At 31.2% G+C, this 23,438-nt stretch overlaps 1 protein-coding gene across 2 annotated transcripts; it reads left to right on the forward strand.

Annotated features, from left to right (window-relative positions):
• The first annotated feature begins 9,062 nt into the window (after positions 1–9,062).
• LOC128177929 (uncharacterized) lies at positions 9,063–22,920 on the forward strand. Of its 2 annotated transcripts, none has more exons than XM_052844851.1 (6): positions 9,063–10,127; positions 10,250–10,345; positions 19,305–19,559; positions 19,677–19,895; positions 20,006–20,245; positions 20,357–22,920. In XM_052844851.1, the coding sequence occupies exons 2-6, from the start codon at positions 10,273–10,275 to the stop codon at positions 20,659–20,661; spliced, it is 1,092 nt and encodes a 363-aa protein (XP_052700811.1). In that variant the 5' UTR covers positions 9,063–10,127; positions 10,250–10,272; the 3' UTR covers positions 20,662–22,920. The 2 variants fall into 2 exon arrangements, with proteins under 2 accessions (XP_052700811.1, XP_052700810.1); XM_052844850.1 differs by having other exon boundaries at positions 9,065–10,096.
• The last annotated feature ends 518 nt before the right edge of the window (positions 22,921–23,438 follow it).

The following is a 23,438-nucleotide window of genomic DNA, read 5'->3' on the forward strand; positions in this document are numbered from 1 at the left end:
GTTGCATATAAATATGATGCCTAGATGTACAGTGGGCAATGGCCTTTAAGTACCAAATAAACATCTTATCTTATCTTATCTTATCTTACACTGCTGAATAGCGGTTTTAAAAATTCAAGAAATGCGCATCATTATATGCAAAGTCAGAAAACCTATATATAAAGAATATATTTCCATAATAAAATCACAATTCGATCATACTGCAAAACGTTTTTAGTTTGATCGAATTGTGATTTTATTCTGGATATATTTTCTTTTAAATCATTATAAAACTGTACCGGTTTTTTGTTTTATTGTATATATATATATATATATATATATATATATATATATATATATATATATATATATATATATATATATATATATATATATATATATATATATATATAAAATCCAAAATGAGTGAAAGGTGATATCACACAGTATAAATAATCAAAAAAGAAAAAGAAAATGAACAGTTCCAAAGTTTCTATTCGCTAGCGCTTTCTGGATTTACATCCTTCTTCAGGTGAATGTACATAAGTTATGAACTTGTTTTCCTTAGAAACGTTTACTATGACGTCAGGATGTAACGAGAGTCTTTTCAGGGAATGAATAAATCCATGACGTCATAATACAATATAAAACGTCAAAGTTCGGGAAAACTGAATAAGACACAGTATGATCATAATGACATCAATAAATTTACAAATACAAAGACTGGCTAGAACAAAGATGATTACACAGATATTTAATGTTTGTTGAGTTTTGGGGAAAATAATTTAATAAAATAGTTCTCTTTCACAAGTCTCATGGCGGTTGAATCGGTTTTAAGTTTATAAAATGGGAATACTTTATAATCTCCCTTAGCACATCTGTCAAAATGTTCACTGCATGGGGTGTTTCTGGTACTGGGATCATTGATCTGTTGGCGATGGACGCGCATGCGGGCGGTAAGTTGTGTTCCGGTTTGGCCGATGTAATTTTCGCCACAGTGGTTGCATGTAATACAGTAAAGCAGATTTTTGGATTTACATATATATATATATAATTTGTTGGATTTACATATATATATATAATTTGTTACTATGAGTTCACGTAATACACTGATATTGTTCTTATGACTTCACGTTATACAATAATATTGTTATTATGAGTACACGTTATACAATGATATTGTTATTATGGATGCATAGAGTGTTTCGGCGGTTTTTAATAGAGTTATGATTTTAACTCTTAAGGCCCACCTCATTAGGGGTCTACCTATTATGATTTTAAGTTATAGTAAAGGTGATTGAATTGTCATTTAGTCGATATTCGTGTGTTAACTGCATGTGATTATAGGTCCATTCGTAAATAGTTCTTTGCATACTGCATCATTTTAAAGGACGGTCCAGTTTTTTGAGACCCTTGAAATGTGGGTTGTACTTGGTTATCATAGTTATCTTGGTTGGCTTTGTTTTCATTACAGATCTGTTTTCACCAAGTATATATACTTTTTCTATTTGTGTTTTCCAATGTACTTATAATGGGATCTATTTCCTAATCAAAGTAACCTCTCTTTGATAGGTGTGTCTTGAAATCCTTTAGAATTGTAGATGAAAAATGAAAAATAGGAAAAAAAGAAAAAATACAATGATTAATGGTATTCTTTGAAGATATTGAAAATCGTTTGTTTGCTTTACGTAGGACTTGATATCAAGTATGCTATTTTCTTGAAACTTCATGCCTTTATATATAGTAAAATGTGTAATTTCAAGAACATCATGCTTTTTAAGTAAATAAAACAGTATATTTTGCGTATTTTTTTCAGGGTAGTTTTTAAAGAGACAGACGACACTTGACCGACGTGAACTTTGACGTCACAATAAGGGGAAATTACTATAACTAGTTATTGTAAAACTGCTGAAATATAAATACCAAAATCTTCCCAAAATCTTGCAGAGCTATCGAATGGGGACATTTCTTCAGAGATAGGAAACATTTGTAACTTGCTCTCATTTGGATGAATGCTTACATTAATTTTATTCACTAAATTTACAATTTCCAGGAACGTTTTTTAAAAGGGGCGTTGCAGTCTCATTAAATAAAAAAAATTCACAAGGAAAAAAAAAAAAATTCTCAAAAACAGGAAAACTCTAATCCGGGGTGAGAAATGAGGAGTGCATAGCAAGCCTTTAGCTCTTTAGCTGCTCGATGGTATCTTATATGACAAGCAAATTTTTTAAATACGTAAATCAAAAAAATAAATATTTTTTTAAAGGGGTGGTTGCAGGGGGGGGGGGGGGGGAGGGCAACTCTATGATAAATCAATTTTTCTAATGTAAGAAAAGTGTCTGCTGCAAGAAAAACGGAAATACACTGCAATGAACATTATGTTAAAATCTTTATTATTAAAAAACATTGTATCTGAGATAAATTTTAAATATAAATGAATAAAAAATCTTATTAATTATGAAAAATGAAATTTTAATGCAAAAATTGGTATGTTTTATTGTATTTTGCATTCCAATTTATTTATGATACGTTGCTACTTTTATTTGTATTGATATTTCATAATTCATTATTTGATCAAATGCTGCTCTCGCCCCTGACGGTCGCACCGTAAAACGTTTATATCAGGGTCTGTTGTCAACAAAAGGTTACAATCCAGTCAAATTAATGACTCTGTAGTGATTCACTGCGTAAAAAGATACATTTAGTGTTAATTGAAAACGTAAAACTTTTTTATTACTACTCCATTAACAGTGACTCCTACATGTAACGTACACCCTGGTAGATTAAATTTCTCTTTAATGTTAGTGTCACATTTATATAACCCACCCCCCCCCCCCCAAAAAAAAAGCAAAAACAAAAAACTGGCTGGCTTTCTTACTGGCTGGCTTTTGCAACTCGGACATATCTTTACAAAAATCTTCTATCATTTTTCCGAATAAAACTCAATGCTAACATAAAATTTATTTGCCATATACAGATGTTATTTAATAAATAACATTGTTCGTTCGGTATATGAGAGTGGCTGCAGTTAAATGAAAGTTTTGAAACCTGTTAAAGTATAGCGAACATAAAAAGATTTTGAAAAAAACACAAAGTATTTCTTAGACTTTCTATGCATTACTGTGAAATATCTGAAATGTTTGCTATTAGCTATGGTATATTCTTCGTATTTTCGTGATATATTTGCTGAATAGATAATTATTGTCATATTCTCCAAAAGCAGTAAAAGTGTGATCAGATATATCATGAATATTACTCTTTTAGAAAAAGAGTAACTAAATGTTAAAATTTACGGTTCCACTACTGTGAATTCTAAAAATAAAATATCGAACAAATAAAGGTTGTTCTAAAACTTCTTTGAGATAATATAAAAAAAGACATGAACTATCACTCAACTTGCAAATACTGTTACATATATATGAAACACTTGGCAGAATCTACTTCAAGGTTTAGCTTATATCATCCCTTGTATGAAAAAAGGTACTAACCCTAGCCCTGTTTTTTTTAAATCCTGTATAAATCTAGATTTTAGAATGCGTAGCGAAGAGTTTTAAGGAGAAGGAAAAAATCAGCCTGTGAGAAAAATCAGTTAAATGGATTTAATGTGCATAAGTCGCAATGACCTATTTTCTAAAGCTCAGGATTTTACCTAGCAATTGTTTTATTGTTCAAAATAGCGGGTGTAAAACTTAACCAGTTCTGCGTTCCCACGTCAACGGTTTTGGTTTCAGTTCTGTTGTTTTCATTTAAATCAGCTCAAAACGAAAGTTGAACAATAATTCTTAGAAGTAAATGACTCTGATTTTTACAAAATCGCAATTGTTTCCACTTTTATTTTTTTTCCGAAATCGAAAACGTCGAAAAATGGTAAGGCCACAAAAATTCAATTTCTTTTTCGGACATTTATTGAAAAACGGGGGATTATCAGTATTATTTTGTTGGCAAAATTTTCAGTTCAGGCGGTAGAAATTTAAGCCGACGCTTTTTATTACTTTATCGGATTTAAAGTACGAGGGTTGTCCCAAAATAGCGTAGACATGACACATAACTTAAAATCTGTTCACTGCAATTTCATTAGACTTCTTAGTTTTCTTTAATGAAGCATTGGCAAACAATACTGAAAAATTCAAATCTGTACTTTATTTAATTCTTAAGAAAATGAATAATTAGTAACAACAGGTTTTGTCAGGCGGCGCAATGTCCGACGTGAGAAATGTCCAGTGTTTTTTGTTGCTAAGACCCTCCACATCGTTAATGTTTACGATAACATTTACGTTTATTTCCGAAAATGTCTCGGAAGAAATATTTTCTTTGAACATGTACCATGAGTGCACATTCAACATACATTTCGATTTTTTAAAAAATAGTTTATAAGTCTTAACGATCTGACGACTCCAAAATGCCCTGCATGACTTTTTGTCTGACATCCGACTTACCGCAATGTGTCGTTCAACATTTTGACGTCCATTGCTATCGGTCGGTGTTTCTTCTTTCAACCTATTCTTATCATACTCGTCTCAATATTTTCAATGTTGTTAAACTACTTATTCACAAAACGCATTTCGAATCAATTTTGTTAATTTTATTTACTTGAAAAGCCGATTAGGATTTGTTTCAAGGCCTTTGCAAAATTTGATCAGATACTGTTGCGCCGCCTCAAACGCTGACGTCGTAATTTTATTACGAGTTAAGGTATCTGATCCATAATAACCTCAGATTCAATGAATCTGGGTGCATAACAGATATGTATGGGCTTAATACTCAGTATATTTGGACATAATTTTTCTATTCAGGTATCAAGATGTAAGAGTGGAATGTGTCCCAATTAATGACCTTTTCCTTTTTTTGAAGAGTTGCCCCCATTGTTTTTATTCTAAAAAAAATTCTAAAAAAATCTACACGGTATAAGATTTCTTTTCAATAGTTCTTGTGATCCTTATGAAAGAAAACATCTTTCTACCGAAGCATTTTTTGATATTCCTAGTAATTACGTTTTTATCTTGAAAAATGTGCTCGTCTCCATAGACCTTAATGCAATTTTCATTAATTATTTACTGCTTAGTTAATATTATTTTTGGAAATTTCTCTCGGTGAATCTTTTTCTAACCTTAAATGCTATAAAGAAATATCAAAGTATTAAATATATGATGGATATTCAAGGTTGGAAAAATTTGGTCCTAATATGGATCGGATACCTTATTCTTCAACTTGTCACAAAACGCGCTATACAATATTTAAAAGTATTGTTATAACAAGAAAAAAAATTTGAATAAATAAAATTATTATCCAATATAAATGTATGTTTTATTTTAATTTTTCATTCAATAAGTACTTTTCCTCGCAATTTTCATTTCATTATGTTCAATTTAACTTTTTGTTTTTGACATTGCGCCGCATATCGAATTTCTGATCTAACATGCTTTTATTTCACTAACTTAATATCAAACAATATATGATTTAAAAAAATTATTTGAATGCAAATTGCTTGAACCGTGTATGGCACATATTTCATCTTTCTGTGTCTTTGATTAACTGAATAACGCCACTTGTCTACGCTATTTTGGAAAACCCTCGAAATAATATTACAAATAAAAATAACCAAGCAAAAACTATAACAAAATATCTTGTTTGCACTTTTATTTAAATACCTCCTAAGCGTCGTAACGGGCTGGAGCGCGCGGGTCTGACGAGCAGGAAATTAAATTGGTGTGGCCTAAGGAATAAAAATATCATCCTTATCTTTAAAAGTCTTCTTTGATTTTTTAAAATATTTTTTAAAAACAATGTTGATATATTTGTTGTATTTTTGGATGCTAAAGGCTATAATAATTAACAATTAACGCTCCAGTTTTTCTCCCATGGGAGTAGCTTTTTTTAAATCAGGGTCTGTTGTGAACAAAAGGTTACAATCCAGTCAGATTTATGACTCTGCAGTGATGCTCTGCGAAAAAAGCTGTAGTTTTGTGATAATTGAACACATAAAACTGTTTTATTACTACACCATTAACAGTGATATAAAGTATATGTACATATACATATTACTCCTCAGAAGAGTTACAATATAATTTGAACGAGTAGCTATAGTGGTATATAATATATGTGAAAATGGTTTTCGTTTTAGAAAAAAAAGAAAAGGAAAAAATTCAAAGATAAAGAAAATAATAATAATAAGAGACGGGGACATAACGGAGAGAATATAGATGGTGAAGGATGTTCCAAACGTTTAAATATATATATCTTTCCAATAAGTATCAAACAAATGATAATTACAGTTTTTTAGAAGCAAAAGTTTTTTTTAGATAAACAGTCTTTTGGTTATAGATTTCTTAATGATATTTACATTTAGCCTTGATGTTTTCATTTTACTTTGCAGATATTATGGTTTTGTGAAAAGAATTATTTAATTTTCTAACCTATGAAAATCTCTATTATGAATATTTATCAAAATTTGTTTGTAAACAAAGATATCTGACATCCATTTCTCCAACTCAATCCCAGTTTCTTTCACTAAATAACAGTCGACGAAAATATGTCCTATTGTTCAGGGGTTTGTTGACAAAAGTAACACAATGAAGAATTTACTATCCCTACTCTTTGTAAATAATAATTGATTGGCAAGATCCTATGCAATAGTTGTTTTGGAGGCACAGTAATTTTGAATCATTTGTGCACTATAAATACTATAAATATTTCTCCATTGTTTTTGTGTTAATCCGATTTCTGAAATCCATTTTGTTTCAGATTTTGGATAAGTTCTTTTCTTTGATATTAAAAGGTTGTTGTACATGTCACTACAACCCTTCTTAGGTCTATAAAATATTTCTACTGTATTTGGGTAACCAATTTTACAATTCTTAGTTAACTGTTAATATAATACTTTCACATATTCTTGAAATGCTTTTGTTAGACCGAGATATTGACCAAAATTTGTTTTGAAGTTGTGATAAAGTTGAATTCAGTTTATTTCAGTTTTGTATTTGTTTTTGTAAATAGTTGTAACTTTTGACCAAGTTGTCTTCCATATTTGTCAATCGAGAGTGTTCGGTATTAGGGCTATTTTTAGTATAACCGGTTTGGTGAGTTAGAGCCGTGGCTGCATGTCAAGTGTGCGGCCACGTTGTTGAATTCGTCCTCCAGTTTGTTAATTTTGGCGAATTCCAGAAGTTAGTCTGGTAGACTGGTAGCCATAAATTACTGTAAATCTGTTTGGGCATTTGCTTTTCTCCAGCCGGTAAGTTTTTGTACATATTTTGTCAGTTTCATGGTATATTTACGAGGTTGTTGTCTTTGTTATTTTTCTTATATAAATGAGTATGTCTATAGGTTTTAGAATAGGTAATTATTGTTTCAGTGCAGGGATAGTTATATCAGTGGTGAAACGTCAGTGAAGGCTTAGCGTAGCATATGTGGGGCAGGACTAGGACCGAGAACTATTTACGGAGCAGCGCGTGACGCAAGTGGGACGCACAGGAGCTCGTGTTTGACAAACGTCTATGGTTAAGAGGCCCTGTGTGGATAGTTCTCCAGTGAGAGACCTTCGAGTCCGGGACTGGAGACAGGATATTTTGTTTATGTGTTTTGTGTGCTATGGAGGCCCAGTGGTGACTACTACAATTTCCTCTTTGCACATCAATAATTGTTCTCCAACATTGTTATACATCTTTCATCAATGTTTGCATTTTATATCTAAAATTAACTTTAAACAACTTTGTCCATTTTGAATTTGAAAATATAAGCCTTCTAATTCACTTTGATTTAAGAGCTATAATAAAGTTTTCAAAATCTATCATTTTTAATCCGGCATTCTTATATCCTTGAATAAGAGTGCTTCTCTAAATTTTGTCTAGTTTTTCGTTCCAAATAAATTTAAAAAGTTTTCTTTCAAAACTTCTAATAAATTCTAATGTTGGGCTCGGTAGAGTTAAGATTAAATGATTAATTTTTAGGACTAATAGTGTTTTAATAACTGTTAATAACTGTTTCGTTATCGGTGTAAGATTTCTAGAATTCCATCTGGATAAGAGTTTATCAATGGTTTCCATTACTAGTATATAATTTATATCTATCATCTCTCCCAGTTTTACTGAAAAACTTACACCCAAAAGATTAAACCTTGTGTGAAATTCAGTAAATTTCCATCTAGAGTGATGATACACTTCTTTTGAGAATTTTTTACATCCTATAACTTATACCCTGGTAGATTGAATTTCTCATTAATGTTAGTGTCACATTTATTTAAACCCCCCAAAAAATTCGGATTTTTTCTCTTACTGGAGGGTTTTTGAACAGTCGATTTCAAAGATGAGGTAAAATATATTGGATGAACGAAATATTTTGCGCACGTTCCTAAAGCACGAACTATAGGCAAAGCCCATGACTTTGTAAGAAAACAAGTGCGCATATTCTTTCCTACTGTAATCTTAAAAACAGTTCTTGATTTTTTGAAAATCATACAGTTATCTTATCAAAGTTGAACTTCTCGAGATTAGCTCTGAGAAGTTGTTTTATTCAAGGTTCATTTTTTTTAAAATTCTATATGCAAATTAAAGAAAGCAACCAAATAAAAAAACACGAAGAAGTAATTTCATTTGGATTGCCCTTTAGGCAATTCCGATAATATCGAAACAATGTTAAATAATTAAACAGTCTAGAGTTATTCTCGTTTAAATTCATACATTGAAGGTAAGCATATCGTGACACCTGTATGACTGTGGAACAAGAGACAGTAAATTATATATATATATATATATATATATATATATATATATATATATATATATATATATATATATATATATATATAATCGCAACTCTGACACATCTCTACTAAAATCTTCTATCATTTTTTTCCGAATGAAACGCAATTATTTGCATTATATAGAGATGTTATTTAAAAATAACTGATGAATAACATTTCAAAGTGTTTCGTAGACTTTCTGTGCATTACTGTGAAATATCTGAAAAGTTTGAAATGTTTGCTATTTGCTATGGTATTTTCTTCGTATTTCATGATATATTTTGCTGAATAGCTAATTATTGTCATATCCCCAAAAAGCAGTAAAAGTGTGATCAGATATATCATGAATATTACTCTTTTAGAAAAAGAGTAGCTAAATGTCAAAATTTACGGTTCCACTACTGGGAATTCTAAAAATAAAATATCGAACAAATAAAGGTTGTTCTAAAACTTCTTTGAAATAATATAAAAAAGAACATGAACTATCACTCAACTTGCAATTACTGTTATATATATATATAAATATGAAACACTTGGCAGAATTTACTTCAAGGTTTAGCTTATATCATCCTTTGTATGAAAAAAAGTGCTAACCCTAGCCCCTTTTTTTAAAATCCTGTATAAATCTAGATTTTAATATGCGTAGCGCAGAGTTTTAAGGAGAAAGGAAAAATCAGCCTGTGAGAAAAATAAGTTAAATTGATTTAATGAGCACAAGTCGCAATGACCTATTTTCAAAAGCTTAGGATTTTACCTAACAATCGTTTTATTATTCAAAATAGCAGGTGTAAAAATTAACCAGTCCTGCGTTCCCACGCCAACAGTTTTGGTTTCAGTTCTGTTGTTTTCATTTAAATCAGCTCAAAACGAAAGTTGAGCAATAACTAGTTTTTAGAAGTAAATGACATTGATTTTTAAAAAATCACTTTTTTTTCCATTTTTTTTTCCAATTTCTTTTCCGAAATCAAAAACGTCGAAAAATGGTAAGGCCACAAAAATTCAAGTTCTTTTTCGGACATTTATTGAAAAACGGGTGATTATCAGTATTAATTTGTAGGCGAAATTTTCAGTTCAGACCGTGGACAATAAGTTTAGGCCGACGCTTTTGATTTTCTCTTTATTGGATGTAAAGTAATAATATTTTGAATAAAGATAACCGAGCAAAAAATAAAACAAAATTAAATTTGTATAGTTTTCTTTAAATACCTCCTAAGCGTCGTAAATGGGTGGAACGTGCGGGTCCGACGAGCAGGAAATTAAATTGGTGTGGCCTAAGAATTAAAAAAAAATCGTCCTTATTTAGTTAGTTGCGTGATGCACTTATCATCATAAAGGACGGGGATTTCATTTTGTAGTGTTGTGTGTACTTTGCTTCATAAGGTAACTTTACTTATAAATCTAAGTATATAAGGTAATTGACCCATTTCAATTTTCTTGAATAAAGGATACAATTAAGTCATTCTACATTGATGTATATTTTGTGTTTTAAAAAAATTAACCATTATGTGACGTAGCCTTTAACTTTCATTATAGATTTTGCAGCATATCTTTGCAAGATGCAGGTTTTTCAAGTATTTCAAGGCTTTTTATTACTCAATGTTGCATTGATAACCGTACCATCCACGGCCGGTAAGTAACATTTACATTTACAATTACATTAAAGCAATATCAACTGTATTTTTTAGAAATTTATTTTGCTACAAAAACCTGCTAATAGGATAAGTCTGCCTGTAACTTAAACTTTTATGATAAATAAGATTTGAAAAAATCATTCATATTTGTCAGGAGAAAGATTTCACTTATTAGGAATATATAGCAGATCAAATATTTTACAGGACGACAATAATTCAATTTTGCTCCAAATAAGGCTTCTTAATGGCTTTTCCCACAAAAACAGAGCCAACAGAAATTTTAAAACCATGATATTTTTTGTCATTTTAGTAGAAAATAACATTTACTTAAAAAAAAATCAACATGAAAATTGCAGGTCATATTGCTTTCAATTAAACTACATTTGTATTTATATTTAATTAATCTATTCATGGAATTTGTTACAAAAGTTATAAAGTTTGTATATTTGAGTTGCTGAAATGAAATACACCCGAGAAATAAAACCTTCTAATCTACAAAATGTTATACGCCAATGGTCTCTGCCCATTCGATCATTGTGACGTTACAGCAAATTTACATCAACTTTTGTTGTACGACATTATCCTTTTTCCAACATCGCACTTGCGATAACGTGTAGGAAAAAAATGATTTTTTAAGTGAAGTGTGTTGTGCATATTTAACCAATTCCATCGAAATATAGATGGTCTTTTTAGTTTTTGAAATCATATAGAACGTAGCGTTTAAGACCGTTCATACCTAATCAAATGAAAGGGATTATTTTAGTTGTATTTATAAAACATATTACTGCGTGCATTTAACATGACATAGTAAATAGTCAAATTATATTACAGCTTTATATTCTATCCACACATAATAATACATATAAATCAATTTGTCAACAATTCAGCTTGCCTCTGGCTGTTGATCACATGCTCGACTAAATTCATACTGTGCATACAACAATAACGGGTCACTTTCGGGACAATCGTTATACTTATGCATATAGACATGTACTTAAACTGTTTTTTCTAAAACAGGAAGAAACTTGTAAAAATGAAAATGTATTTAACACTAGAAACAAATCAAACAAGTGTCTGATAAAGCATGGTAAAAGAAACCCCTCCCCCGAAAAACAATGTTTTCCTCGAATTATACTCTATCTTAGATATAAGTCAGCATCATCACAAGAACTATCTATTTACAACCTGCCCTTCATGATTAAGGAAACCCAGCTTTGTACATTTCGACCTATAGTTTTCATCAGTTTAAATAAAAAATTGGTTAATAGTCATGATAAAATTTGTTATTCCCTGTATGCTGTAAACAATTACCTTCGTTACCTACATTTGATTAATGACTGCGCTTGCAAAGCATTTTGCACGTGCAATAATTTTAAAAATAACTATGTTTCAAAGTAGCATGCATTCAACTTCATAGCATCTTCGCTAGAAACAAGTTAATGGTCCAAGTGGACGGAAAATCTTCGGCTAGCGAAGATGATAGAATAGATGTACTTCATTATTTTTATTTCCTTTTCCCAGCTCTTTGTCAGTACTACAAACATTGTGTTTATAGACTTAAAAGTCTTCAACAGTGTACTATGAATGATAAAAACAAAATATATGCGATATACTTATGACGATAAAGCATGACATATAATTTTTTTTAAGTCAGGGAAATTCCTTGTTCAACAACGTTGTGTCAAGTCAGTGCCTGAATAAAAAATCTCTGCAAATATTGTTCCCGTATAGATTATCTTATTTATCAATGTCGCAAACCACGGTCAATGTGTACGATCCTCTCGCGGAATGCCTCCTCTCATAGATCACTTTGTATGCGCACCATAGCCTAAGACAATTGTGCAACAAGACAAAAAAAACTGTTGGATTTCTTTCGCGTCAAATTTTTTAAATTATGATTTTATCTTTTTAGGTCACCTGAGTCACTCAGGTGACCTATTGCAATTGGTCTTCGTCCGTCGTCGTGCGTTGTGCGTCGTGCGTCGTGCGTCTGTGCGTCGTGCGTCGTGCGTTAACAATTTTACATTTTTGACTTCTTCTTGAAAACTACCAGGCCAATCGTTACCGTTTTTGGAGTAAAGCATCTCTATGGTAAGAAGAATCTAAATTGTGAAATTCATGGCTCTACCACCCCTGAGGTGCCACGGGCGGGGCCAAATATGCAAAAAAAGCCAAATTTTCAAAAATCTTCTTCTCTACTCCCACGCATGTGAGGAAAAAACTAAATGCATGGTTATGTTGTCCATGAAGCCCTCTACCAAAATTGTGAAATTTATGGCCCCTGGGTCCGGGGTTCTGGCTCTAGGGTGGGGCCAATGTGGCCATATAGTAAAAATGTATTTAATCTTAGAAAATCTTCTTCTCTACTACCATATACATTTGTCAAAAACTAAATGCATGATTATGATGTCCATGAAGCCCTCAACCTAAATTGTGAAATTCATGACCCCTGGGTCAGGGGTTCAGGCTCTAGGGTTGGGCCAATATGGCCATATAGTAAAAATGTATTAAATCTTAGAAAATCTTCTTCTCTATTATCATATATATTTGTCAACAACTAAATGCATGATTATGATGTCCATGAAGCCCTCTACCTAAATTGTGAAGTTCATGACCCCTTGGTCAGGGGTTCAGGCTCTAGGGTTGGGCCAATATGGCCAAATAGTAAAAATGTATTAAATCTTAGAAAATCTTCTTCTCTACCCCCATATATATTTGTTAAAAACTAAATGCATGATTATGATGACCATGAAGCCCTCTACCAAAATTGTGAAATTCATGACCCCTGGGTCAGGGGTTCAGGCTCTAGGGTGAGGCCAATATGGCCAAATAGTAAAAATGTATTAAATCTTAGAAAATCTTCTTCTCTACTCCCATATATATTTGTTAAAAATTAAATGCATTGTTATGATGTCCATGAGGTCCTCTACCAAAATTGTGAAATTCATGACCCCTGGGTCAGGGGTTCAGGCTCTAGGGTTGGGCCAATATGGCCATATAGTAAAAAAAATTTAAATCTTAAAAAATCTTCTTCTCTACTCCCACACATGTGAGCAAAAAACTGAATACATGGTTATGATGTCCATGAGGGCCTCTACTAAAATTGTGAAATTCATGACCCCTTTGTTAGGTGTTCAGGCTCTAGGGTTGGGCCAATATGGCCATATAGTAAAAATGTTTTAAATCTTAAAAAATCTTCTCTACTCCTACACATGTGGGCAAAAAAATGAATACATGGTTATGATATCCACAATCTCCTTGACCTAAATTGTGAAATTCATGGCCCCTGAGTCAGGGGTTCAAAACATGAAGGGGGGGGGGCATTTTCTTTTCTATTCTCACACATCTGTATAAAAAAAAACTGACTAATAATTATGTTTACCAGGAAGTCCTCTACTGAAATTTTAATTTTCATGTCCCCTCAAGGATGGGTTTTGACTCTAGGGCAGGGCCAAAATGGATATATAGATGTTAATGCATATAACATTAAAAAATTATTTTCTTTACTCCCACACACCTGAAAGGAAAACTGAATTCATGATTTTGTTGACCAGATCTTTTAGTTTTTCACCAAAATAATAGGTTTCACAGTTCTTTTTGAAACGTGGTCGTCATTACAAATTTATAATTTTTCTATGAAAAATGAAACCTAATTAATTAGATGCATATATGAGACTCCATGACAAGTTTGTGTATGGGATATACCGGTATGCTACTCAGGTGACCGTTAAGGCCAATTGGCCTCTTGTTTAAGATCAATTCTATGTAAGAATCAAAATTCGGTGGCCACGCATGGTCACGGATTTTCTTCATACTTGACAATTTGATAGACTTTGGTGAGTAAAAAAGCCTAACACCATTTGTTTGTTGCTATGTGGTCCCGTTGCCATGGTAACCGAGGGTAAAGATGTAAAAATGGCATTTTAATGCTTATTTGACAACATATTGTGAGTAATGTGCAGAACTTGGGGTTTCCAGGGTAGAATGTATTATTTCAAATAGTTGTCATTTTTCAAATGAAACAAAAAAATTCATGGAGAAACGCATATTTTTAGAGCGTTTCCATGGTTACTAAACAGAAATTTTAAAATATGTTTTCTTCATCTAGTTTTAATAAAAAGTGCAAATCTTGGATTTTTTGGTAAACACTATTATGATTGTGCAATTAAAAATTTAAATATGAAAATTGAGAACCGTTGCTATGGTAACAAGCTTAAGAATAAGGAAAATTATAATATTTTTAGGCATTTTTAAATGGATATTATTCAGATATAATGAATAAATATATAAAATCAAATGGTGAGAAAAAATAAAGTATGTCCTTAACTTTAATGACACTTAAAAAAATTCTGAAATTTTCTAAAAATAACTGCCGTTGCTATGGACTTTTCAAAAAGTAAGAATTTGTGTGTGATTTTTTACGCAACTTAATTTTCCATAGTAACAACACTTCTCTGTTGCATAACAAAGGTTTTTGTGGTGTATAATGAAAATTTAGATATTTTTTTACCTGTTCCAACTAAAACAATTGCAAAAAAAATCTAAAATCAGGAATGAAAGCATATCAAAATAATCTTAAATTTCTCAGTTTTTCTTAATATTTGGCCTTGTTGCCATAGCAACGGATGTCAATTTTCATGATAAAATGTATATTACATAAACATTTAAATGGATGTAAAAATTTAACAGTTTCCCATTTGGGCTTATTAAAAAACCGCAGAAAACTGATTTCAAAAACTTGTATCGGTTTCCATGGTAACATTTTAAAAGTATTGGTTTCTCCATCAATTTTCTTATATAATTAAATAATTGAAAATAGGAAAGAGGCTGTTTTATGTCTTTGATAGTTTACATTAGTGGGCAAAACCTTCTAATATGGCTTCAAAGTAGGTAAGTTTTGCAATTTTCCCATCTTTAGCCTCGATTACCATGGCAACGGTTACCCATAGCAACCAACTTTTAGTGGTTTTTTGCGTTTTACACCTAGGTGTGTCCATGTGTGAAATATAAGGAAAATTGGTGACTATGCGTTGCCAGACCCTTTTATAAATCATTGATTCTTACATAGAATTGATCTTAAAATATATTTACGGTGGGCCTGCTGCGACCCGCCATTTGCGGCTTTGTATCAACCTCTAATGATAAAACGCCGCTTAATGATGCAAATATCATTAAGCGTCGCAATTGCAACCCCTAATGCTGTACATGTAAATTTTTGCATTAACAGTTGACAACATCAACCGCTAATGATAAATCGCCGCTTAATGATGCAATTTTATCATTAAACGTTGCAAATGCACAGCATTCTAAACGCTTAATGAAACAAGCCAAAAGCTTCATGGTCAGTCCCTTATGATGCAAACTGTTTTATCATTAATCGTTTCAATTCCAGTTTTAATGATATAATAAAATACCAGTATGTAGAACTCTGGCCATTTTTTATGATATCAAGAAAAGAAAGACAAGGACTGATGGCAGGAAAATAGACAAACAGAAAGAAGAGTGTACAGTTTCTTAAAATATTCGCCCCAAAATTCAAAAGTTGGTTTAATCTCATTAAAATATTACAGTATATATATACTATCGAGAATACATGTGTAAATAAAGTACCAAGTTATACACTTTTCTAACAATAATTATGACTTTGACATTTTGGCATATTTTAAAAATGAAGTCAAAAGTGATGAAAAATGGCGCATGTTCTTGCTGTTTTTTAAAGAGGAAAATGTGTCTGCAGCCGTCGCCCACAACGAAATTAACGTTTTAATGTGATATCACATAATAAAGTTATAATGTGATTTTCATCGTGGACGACAGCTGCTGACACAGTTTTTAATAAAAGAAAAAACAAACCCACCGAATTATTAACGAGGCTGAGTGCAAATCGAGTACGCACGCTTTCACGCAGCGTTTCATTTGTATTGGGACGTCACCTTTTTGCTTGGTTGACGCCATGACTTGATAGTTTCAACTGCAGATATTCTGCGAAATTTGTTGAAAATCGCTAGTTTGATGCGTAAAATTTATAATATATTGAGGAATCAACATAAATGTCTCGAAGCATATTAAGCTATATCTGGGCTCGGGTCATAAACGTGAAGAGGATTTAGCAAGCCTAGCCCTCTGTCACGTTTTCTTAACCCGCCTAGATATATAGCTTAATTCATACATTTCAAGACATGTATTTTATTTTAATTACCCTTAATATGTGATGTTATATACTTAAATATGTCTGGATAATTTAATAACACTATAAAGATCACCATTTCCTCCTTTATCAAATAAAAAATAGCCATTATCTGACAAATCTGGGAAATTGGGCATACAAAAAACAACTTTGATAAGTCCCCTGGAACAAACCAGGAGGTAAAAGGGTTTTTTATTTGACCATTTGATGCCTTTTAGCAGTAACTGTAATATGTAGGACAGAAAAAGAAATCCCTAGGGCAGAAGGTTTAAAAAAATGTAAAAAATGTGCAAAAAAAAGATACATTTCAAGCAAAAACAAACATTGTGGTAAAGATCTTTTTTTGTCATCTTAAACTAATAATTATATCAATAGAAATTCATGTAAAAAATTTCATTCAAAAATTTAGGGCAGAACAAATTAGGTCCGGCCTCGTTTATTGGTATCCTCTGCTCAGTTTTAAGAAAATTACGAAGAAATGTACTGTCTTTGACGTCACAATTACCCTTGTGAAAAAAAGTTTAATCTGAAAATGCTGTATATATTCTTAGTTTATGGGCATTTTTGTGTAAATAAATGCTACTGTACATTTGAATTTTCTGTGAAAAAAAAAATCGCTTCAAACAGGGTAAAATATATTAACAGAAACTGTACCTAGTTCTTTACGAAAACTTTTAACTTCTGTTTTTTTAAGTAATCTGTGTTATGAAAATATTAAAATATCAAATTTATTTGCAAGTGTAATTGTATGACACAAAATTGTATTATACAATACATTATTTTATCATAACATATCATGCAAAACAATGTCATTTCATACGAAACAATACCGTAATGTAACATAATTACGCAATACAATATCAAATTATCATACGATATCATATTATATGATTCAATATGATATTTTATGACATAAACGTATGATTTTTTATCCATATCATACATATCATAAAATATTGTATCTTAAATACATTACTTTATCATATTTTATAATAGTGTGCAATATCATATTTTATGATACTTTATCGTATCACATGATACACTTCAATTCCATTTTTTAAATTTCGTATCATATGATTAATTTCAATATCATATCATATTCACCAATATCGTGTTATACAATACATTAGGGGTGTTATTTTTCTTCTTAAGAGCCACTCATTCAAATTCAATTAAAAAGGGACCTAGATGGTGCAACTCATTGATTACTCAATATTTTTTTTTCTTTTAATAAATTGACTTTAAAGGCGTATTTAGTAACATATCGATAAAAATAGCAATATACTTAGAGTCAGTTAGAATGTTGGCTTCCATATATCATGAGCCAAAAAAACTTTGAAAAACTAATACAGTACTTCAAAATTACCGTTTTAGACTCTTAAATTCATCAAAATGCGACATCCAAAAATTTCTCAATATTTTTTTAATTGCTAGGGTGTGCATTATAATAAACATAGATTTCATGATCTCTTTCTTACCATTTAATGGGGATACTGTGAGAAGCAGTAAACATACCCTCTTTTTGGAATTTTTAAAATGTTTCTCTGTTACGAGCAAATAAAATATTTAGATTCCTGCAGGCATTCTAAACATTATCGAAGATCTTCTTAAGCTTCTATAAAAATATTGTGAATATTATGCGAAATAATTGCAAAACTGGTACAAAAGGAGACCAATAATCTAAATTCATTTAAAGGATAACTGCACTTAAGGACATTAAAAAATTGCGACAAAACTAAATGTTAAACCTGGGCATATTTCTTTTAAATGTAGAAATCGCCAAAGTCCTAACTGCAATTTTTTGTAATTAAATCAAAATAGTTCATATTTATAAAGAACGAAGTTGTTTTCATAGGTAGGGATCATTACATTTTCTTGTATCTCCATAGGATAATGAGGACGCCCACATTTTTACTGACTTAATACATAGTCGGCGAATGTTTTTCTATTGTTCTCCTTTAAGTGTAATTGTATATTAATACATAAGCTTATGTTTAGAGGAGATCAATAGACAAACATGCGCTTATTGTTAAACAGACAAAACACTATTTCTTCTTGCGTTTGCGTTCTCTGTTGTAAATGGTGTATTTCGACCTATTGACCTTTTGAATATTATAATTCACCACGTGATTTCTAGCCCCAGGTAACTTTGTGAATGCAAGACACCAATCGCGTGATGTTTAAGGTACATGTAGAACGCATTCTGCTGGGCGGTCTATGCTTATTTCAAATTATTCCAATCGAGTGATATTTACTTTATTTCTTAAAGATATCTTTGTAAGATTAACAGTTCTGTGCGCCATTGATTGATTAACTTGTTAAATCTTTTTCGAACACGTAAATTGTTGACATCAGTTACTGCTTTACGATCATCAATGGCTACTTGTGCTGGTGGATATTATGTTTTTTTTTCTCGAGAAAAAATAAGTCTCTTATATATATATATATAGAGAGAGAGAGAGAGAGAGAGAGAGAGAGAGAGAGAGAGAGAGAGGATGTTCAATTAAAGTACCGCTTTTCTAACCTTAGACTACTCATTACGATACTCAATAAAATACATGGAATATACAAAAACCCAATAACACAATCAAGCATCCTAGTATTTAATTGATTGACAATATTGTATCCATCACAAATAATTCACGTCTGGATAATACTGAAACAACAAATAAAATTTTTTTTGGTTAAGTATTCAATTTTAAAACGCAAAGCAGTAAGATTTTGAAGGATTTTTTAATACTTTAGAACTATTTTTTGTCTTCCTCTCAAGGTTTCAAATGCTCAAAATGTGCAGACATTAGAAGTGTTCAAATAAACAATACAAACTCGGGTCTCGTTTTCACTGTTGGATCCTTGAAGTTGCCACCAAGATCCTCTCTATGCGAGACATCAACTAACGGAGAAGACGTAACGGGAGTGTCCATTGTCGATTGTCCCCAAAAATCATTAGAAGGTTCCCGTGATAACAGATGTGTTCATTACAATGGGGCGCTCGATATTTCAGTAAAGGTGAATCAAGGAGAAGGTAATGTTTTAAAAATTATTGAATGATATTCTCGCAAATATAATCTTTTCCAAAATTAATGAAGTGTTGAGAAATAGCCTTTGTAAAAAAAATATGATTGATTTAATATTTTTTCAGTCAACGTTCGCTACGAGGGAACATTCAGGGATTGCCTTCTCGAATATATCAGTGCAAGTAGCTCCTGTGCGAATCAAATGTATACTCTTCCAGAAGATAGCAAACTACGTGCTGAAGCTTTATCAACCTCACCACACGATTTGACTCCATATTCCGTTACCGTTGATTTCAGTGGTGAAAAATGTGTCTCAGATGCCAACGGTAATTTCCCTTCCGAAGGTAAGTTAAGACTGCATACTAATTGTTAAAATGTACTGAGTTTTGTGATTGTCAAATTCAAAGTTGATTTTAGACCATATTAGAACTATTCTTTAAAAAAATCTCTTCAGGTCTTAAATGTGCACAATGCGCAGATATAAGAAATGCACAAATTTTGAAAAATACAGTCCCGGATTTCACGTTGGATATTGGATCCTTAATTTTGCCATCAAACCGACAATGCGAGTCTACCCAGGGTGTCTCAGTTGTTAAATGCCCGCAAAATTCCCCAAGTGGATCCCTTGTTAATAGATGTGTTCATTACAGTGGAACGCTCGACCTGACAATTAAAGTCGGCACATCAGGAGAGGGTAAATTTCAATACATATATGAAAAGTATTCGCACCTATAACATTTATAAAAATGAATATCTTTACAGAAAATCGCACTAATGAAATATTTCATTTATCATTTTTGTACAGTCAAAGTCCGCTATGAAGGAACATATCGAGATTGTGTTCTGGAAAATATATTTGCTAGTGGCTCCTGTGCGGACCAGGTCACTGTTCTTCCATACGATAGCAAACTACGTGCTGCAGCGATATCAACTTCACCGTATGATTTGAGTACATATTCCGTCACCGTCGAATTCAACGGGAGAAAATGTGTCTCGGATAACCAAGGAATTTTCCTAGCTGTAAATAAATCCCCTTTGATCGTCGCAATGACCGGTTGTAATATGTTTGTCATTGTTGCTTCGTACATCATCAGTAAAGTGTATTCGTAATATTCTGCTTTCATTGAATAGTTAAAATGCTCTTTTAATTTATTATACGAAAACGATATTTTTTTTACGAAGTTTTTACCTAAGTATGATACGAAATATATTAATTTCTTTGAGAATTTGTACATCACATACCTGTGGTCGATTTTGAAAATTTGATAGATAAATTTTTAAAATTGCTAAATTTTCTCTTGTGTGGTAAGATGTGATTTTTTCCCTAATAATTCATAGGAAGAAGTGAAGAAATAAGAAGATAGTTTGTCTTGTCCTCAAGAAAAATAATGCTTAGTTATGCAAAATATATAATTCATGCGTGAATGAAATATTCCTTCAAACACGTTTTTCTCGTATCTTATGTCTTCCAAAGTCTTTCTTCTTTTTTACGTATTCGTGAGGGTTTAGAAAATAACTTGTGAAAAAAAACACTAAAATCAGTTTTTCTCTTTTATTAAATGGTCAATTTATTAGTTTATCTGTAAATTTATATCTTTATATAAAGTCTTCATTATACATAAAAATCAGAAATATTTTTGTTATTAGAAGCATAAAAAATAATCAAAATTTCTTCAAAATATAAGAAAATGAGGAAATACGGGCTAATTAATATCAATTTTAGTATAAATATTTATTTCAATTAAGTACTTTAAGCTGATAGACATTCTGATATTCTATCATTTCATTGAAGAATAGAATCTTCAAATCTTAAACAAATGTCTACAGAACTATAAAGAGATACACTTATTTTTATCATCCTTTACGTTGAGAAAAAAGGTAGTGACCTTGACCTGACCTTTATGCAAAAGCAAAACAGTCAAATTTGACTAACCTGATAGAATCATTTGGTAATATGATCCGTTTGACTGTGTCAAAATTTCATAAATTTCTTGTTACAAGAAGTATGTTTGATAACGAGAAAATTCCTTATCAATATAATGTATTAAAATAATAGTAGGTACGTTTCTCGTGTAAAAGAGTAGAGAGTAATTGTATATTCATTGTGCCTGTTTTTGATTTTGTTATATTGCACGCTTTGATGGCACCTGATCCTACCTCTATCTTTTTAGATGTCGGTGTTGCTCTGCTTTGAATTGTATTTAGCTTTATGGATTTTGGAGATGGTTAACAGTGTTTTATTGTCATTTTTCATTAATATCTTTTCTAAAATTTAATGTTGTTTACAATACATTTTCACCTTCAACTGATTTATGAATCGTGCTTTGTATGCCTAATAAAATGAGTTTAAAATTGGTATGATCTTAAATTCAATGAGATTTTTTAAATATTCGTTTGAAACTTAACCTGGCGATTTAAATGATTTGACGAATTCATTAATTATGCCTTAAATTAAAAAATATATATAATACAGTAACCTATACTTCACGCTGTTGACATTTCGTGCTGCAATTAGAAAGGTATTTAAAGGTTTCATTGAAAGGAAGTAAATTGTATTTTGAATCAAACTGTGAAAATAACAAGAAACTTAGAGACATGCGGAAATTAAAAAAAAGATAGTTTTTTTAGAAATATTTAAGCAGGAGTTACTTCCCGTACGCGACCAAGTTGTAGAAGATAATACTTAGATTTATTCAATATTCAACCGATTTTTTTTTCGAAAAAACTAGATGGCTTGACTTTCAGACCTGCTTTTTTGATTGACAAACACTAGTCAAAAGCGTCTTTTTTTATTTAGAATTGTTTTATTGTTTGAATTTCTGATAAATTTGTTAAAGCAATATGAACTGCAATTTTTATGTTGATTTTTTTTTTCTACGAGAATGTTGTTTTCTACTAAAATGACAAAAATACCATGGTTTTTAAATTTCTGTTAGCTTTACTTTTGTGGGAAAAGCCGTTAAAAGCCTTAACTGAAGCAAAATTGAATTATTGTCATCCTGTACATAAATTGATCTGCTATATGTTCTTTAATGATTTTTTAAGCTTATTTCTCATCAAAGTTTAAGTTACATGCAGATTTATCATACTAGCAGGTTTTTGCAGCAAACTTAAATTCCAAAAAATACAGCTCATATTGCTTAAAAGATTTGTCCAAAGAAGGCAACTCTTTGTATCATTTAAACAACAATGTTAATTTCTTCTTAATCTTAATTATGAACTCTTTTCAAACCTCTGCACCAGTTTTATCAAATTCATGTATCCTTGGTGTTTATTAACATCAACTGTAATGATGATTTGTCTAGTTGCCATATGTTTTACCTTCTCTGTGTTTTATGTCAAAGACTTATCAAAATTAGTATCTTTTTTCTCACCTAATCAGTACGTACTAATGTGTAACCTGTTATGCATGTTTAATTGTAAAACCCTTGTGTATATCTTCCATATAAATAATACATTCTTAAAATATTTCGCTTATTACCCCATTCTTTTTTAAACATGTTTTTACTCTCACTAATTAAAAGCATTTCTTTGCCACATAAATTGTTTGTTTTATTATAAATCAATAGTAAAACTTGCTATTAGCTGACTTATGTGATTTCTGGGTAAAAGAAAAACTCAAAAGAATCCTCGAAGCTTCGAAATACGAAACTTTAAGAGCAAAATGTATAACTTAAAATTTAAGTAAATCAACAAATTAGAATACGGATAACAATACATGGCTAAAACTGAAACACAATGATATTAACGACCAGGGCTGCGTCGGAGATCGATTTACCAGCTACCTACATTTGTACATATAGCTATCCATAGACTAGAGTAAGAGACACAATCTTGAACACTGCCCAGATTCACCCCCAAAAATCACTAAAATCAAATTATCCGAA

Source organism: Crassostrea angulata, chromosome 3 (genome assembly GCF_025612915.1).
Source record: "Crassostrea angulata isolate pt1a10 chromosome 3, ASM2561291v2, whole genome shotgun sequence".
Lineage (NCBI taxonomy): Eukaryota > Metazoa > Mollusca > Bivalvia > Ostreida > Ostreidae > Magallana > Magallana angulata.

Excerpts from the sequence above, each read along its gene's own strand:
- LOC128177929 (XM_052844851.1), top strand. The coding sequence starts at position 10,273 with ATGCAGGTTTTTCAAGTATTTCAAGGCTTTTTATTACTCAATGTTGCA. Across the intron at positions 10,346-19,304 it reads AACCGTACCATCCACGGCCG|GTTTCAAATGCTCAAAATGT; the intron begins GTAAGTAACATT and ends CTTCCTCTCAAG. Across the intron at positions 19,560-19,676 it reads AAAGGTGAATCAAGGAGAAG|TCAACGTTCGCTACGAGGGA; the intron begins GTAATGTTTTAA and ends ATATTTTTTCAG.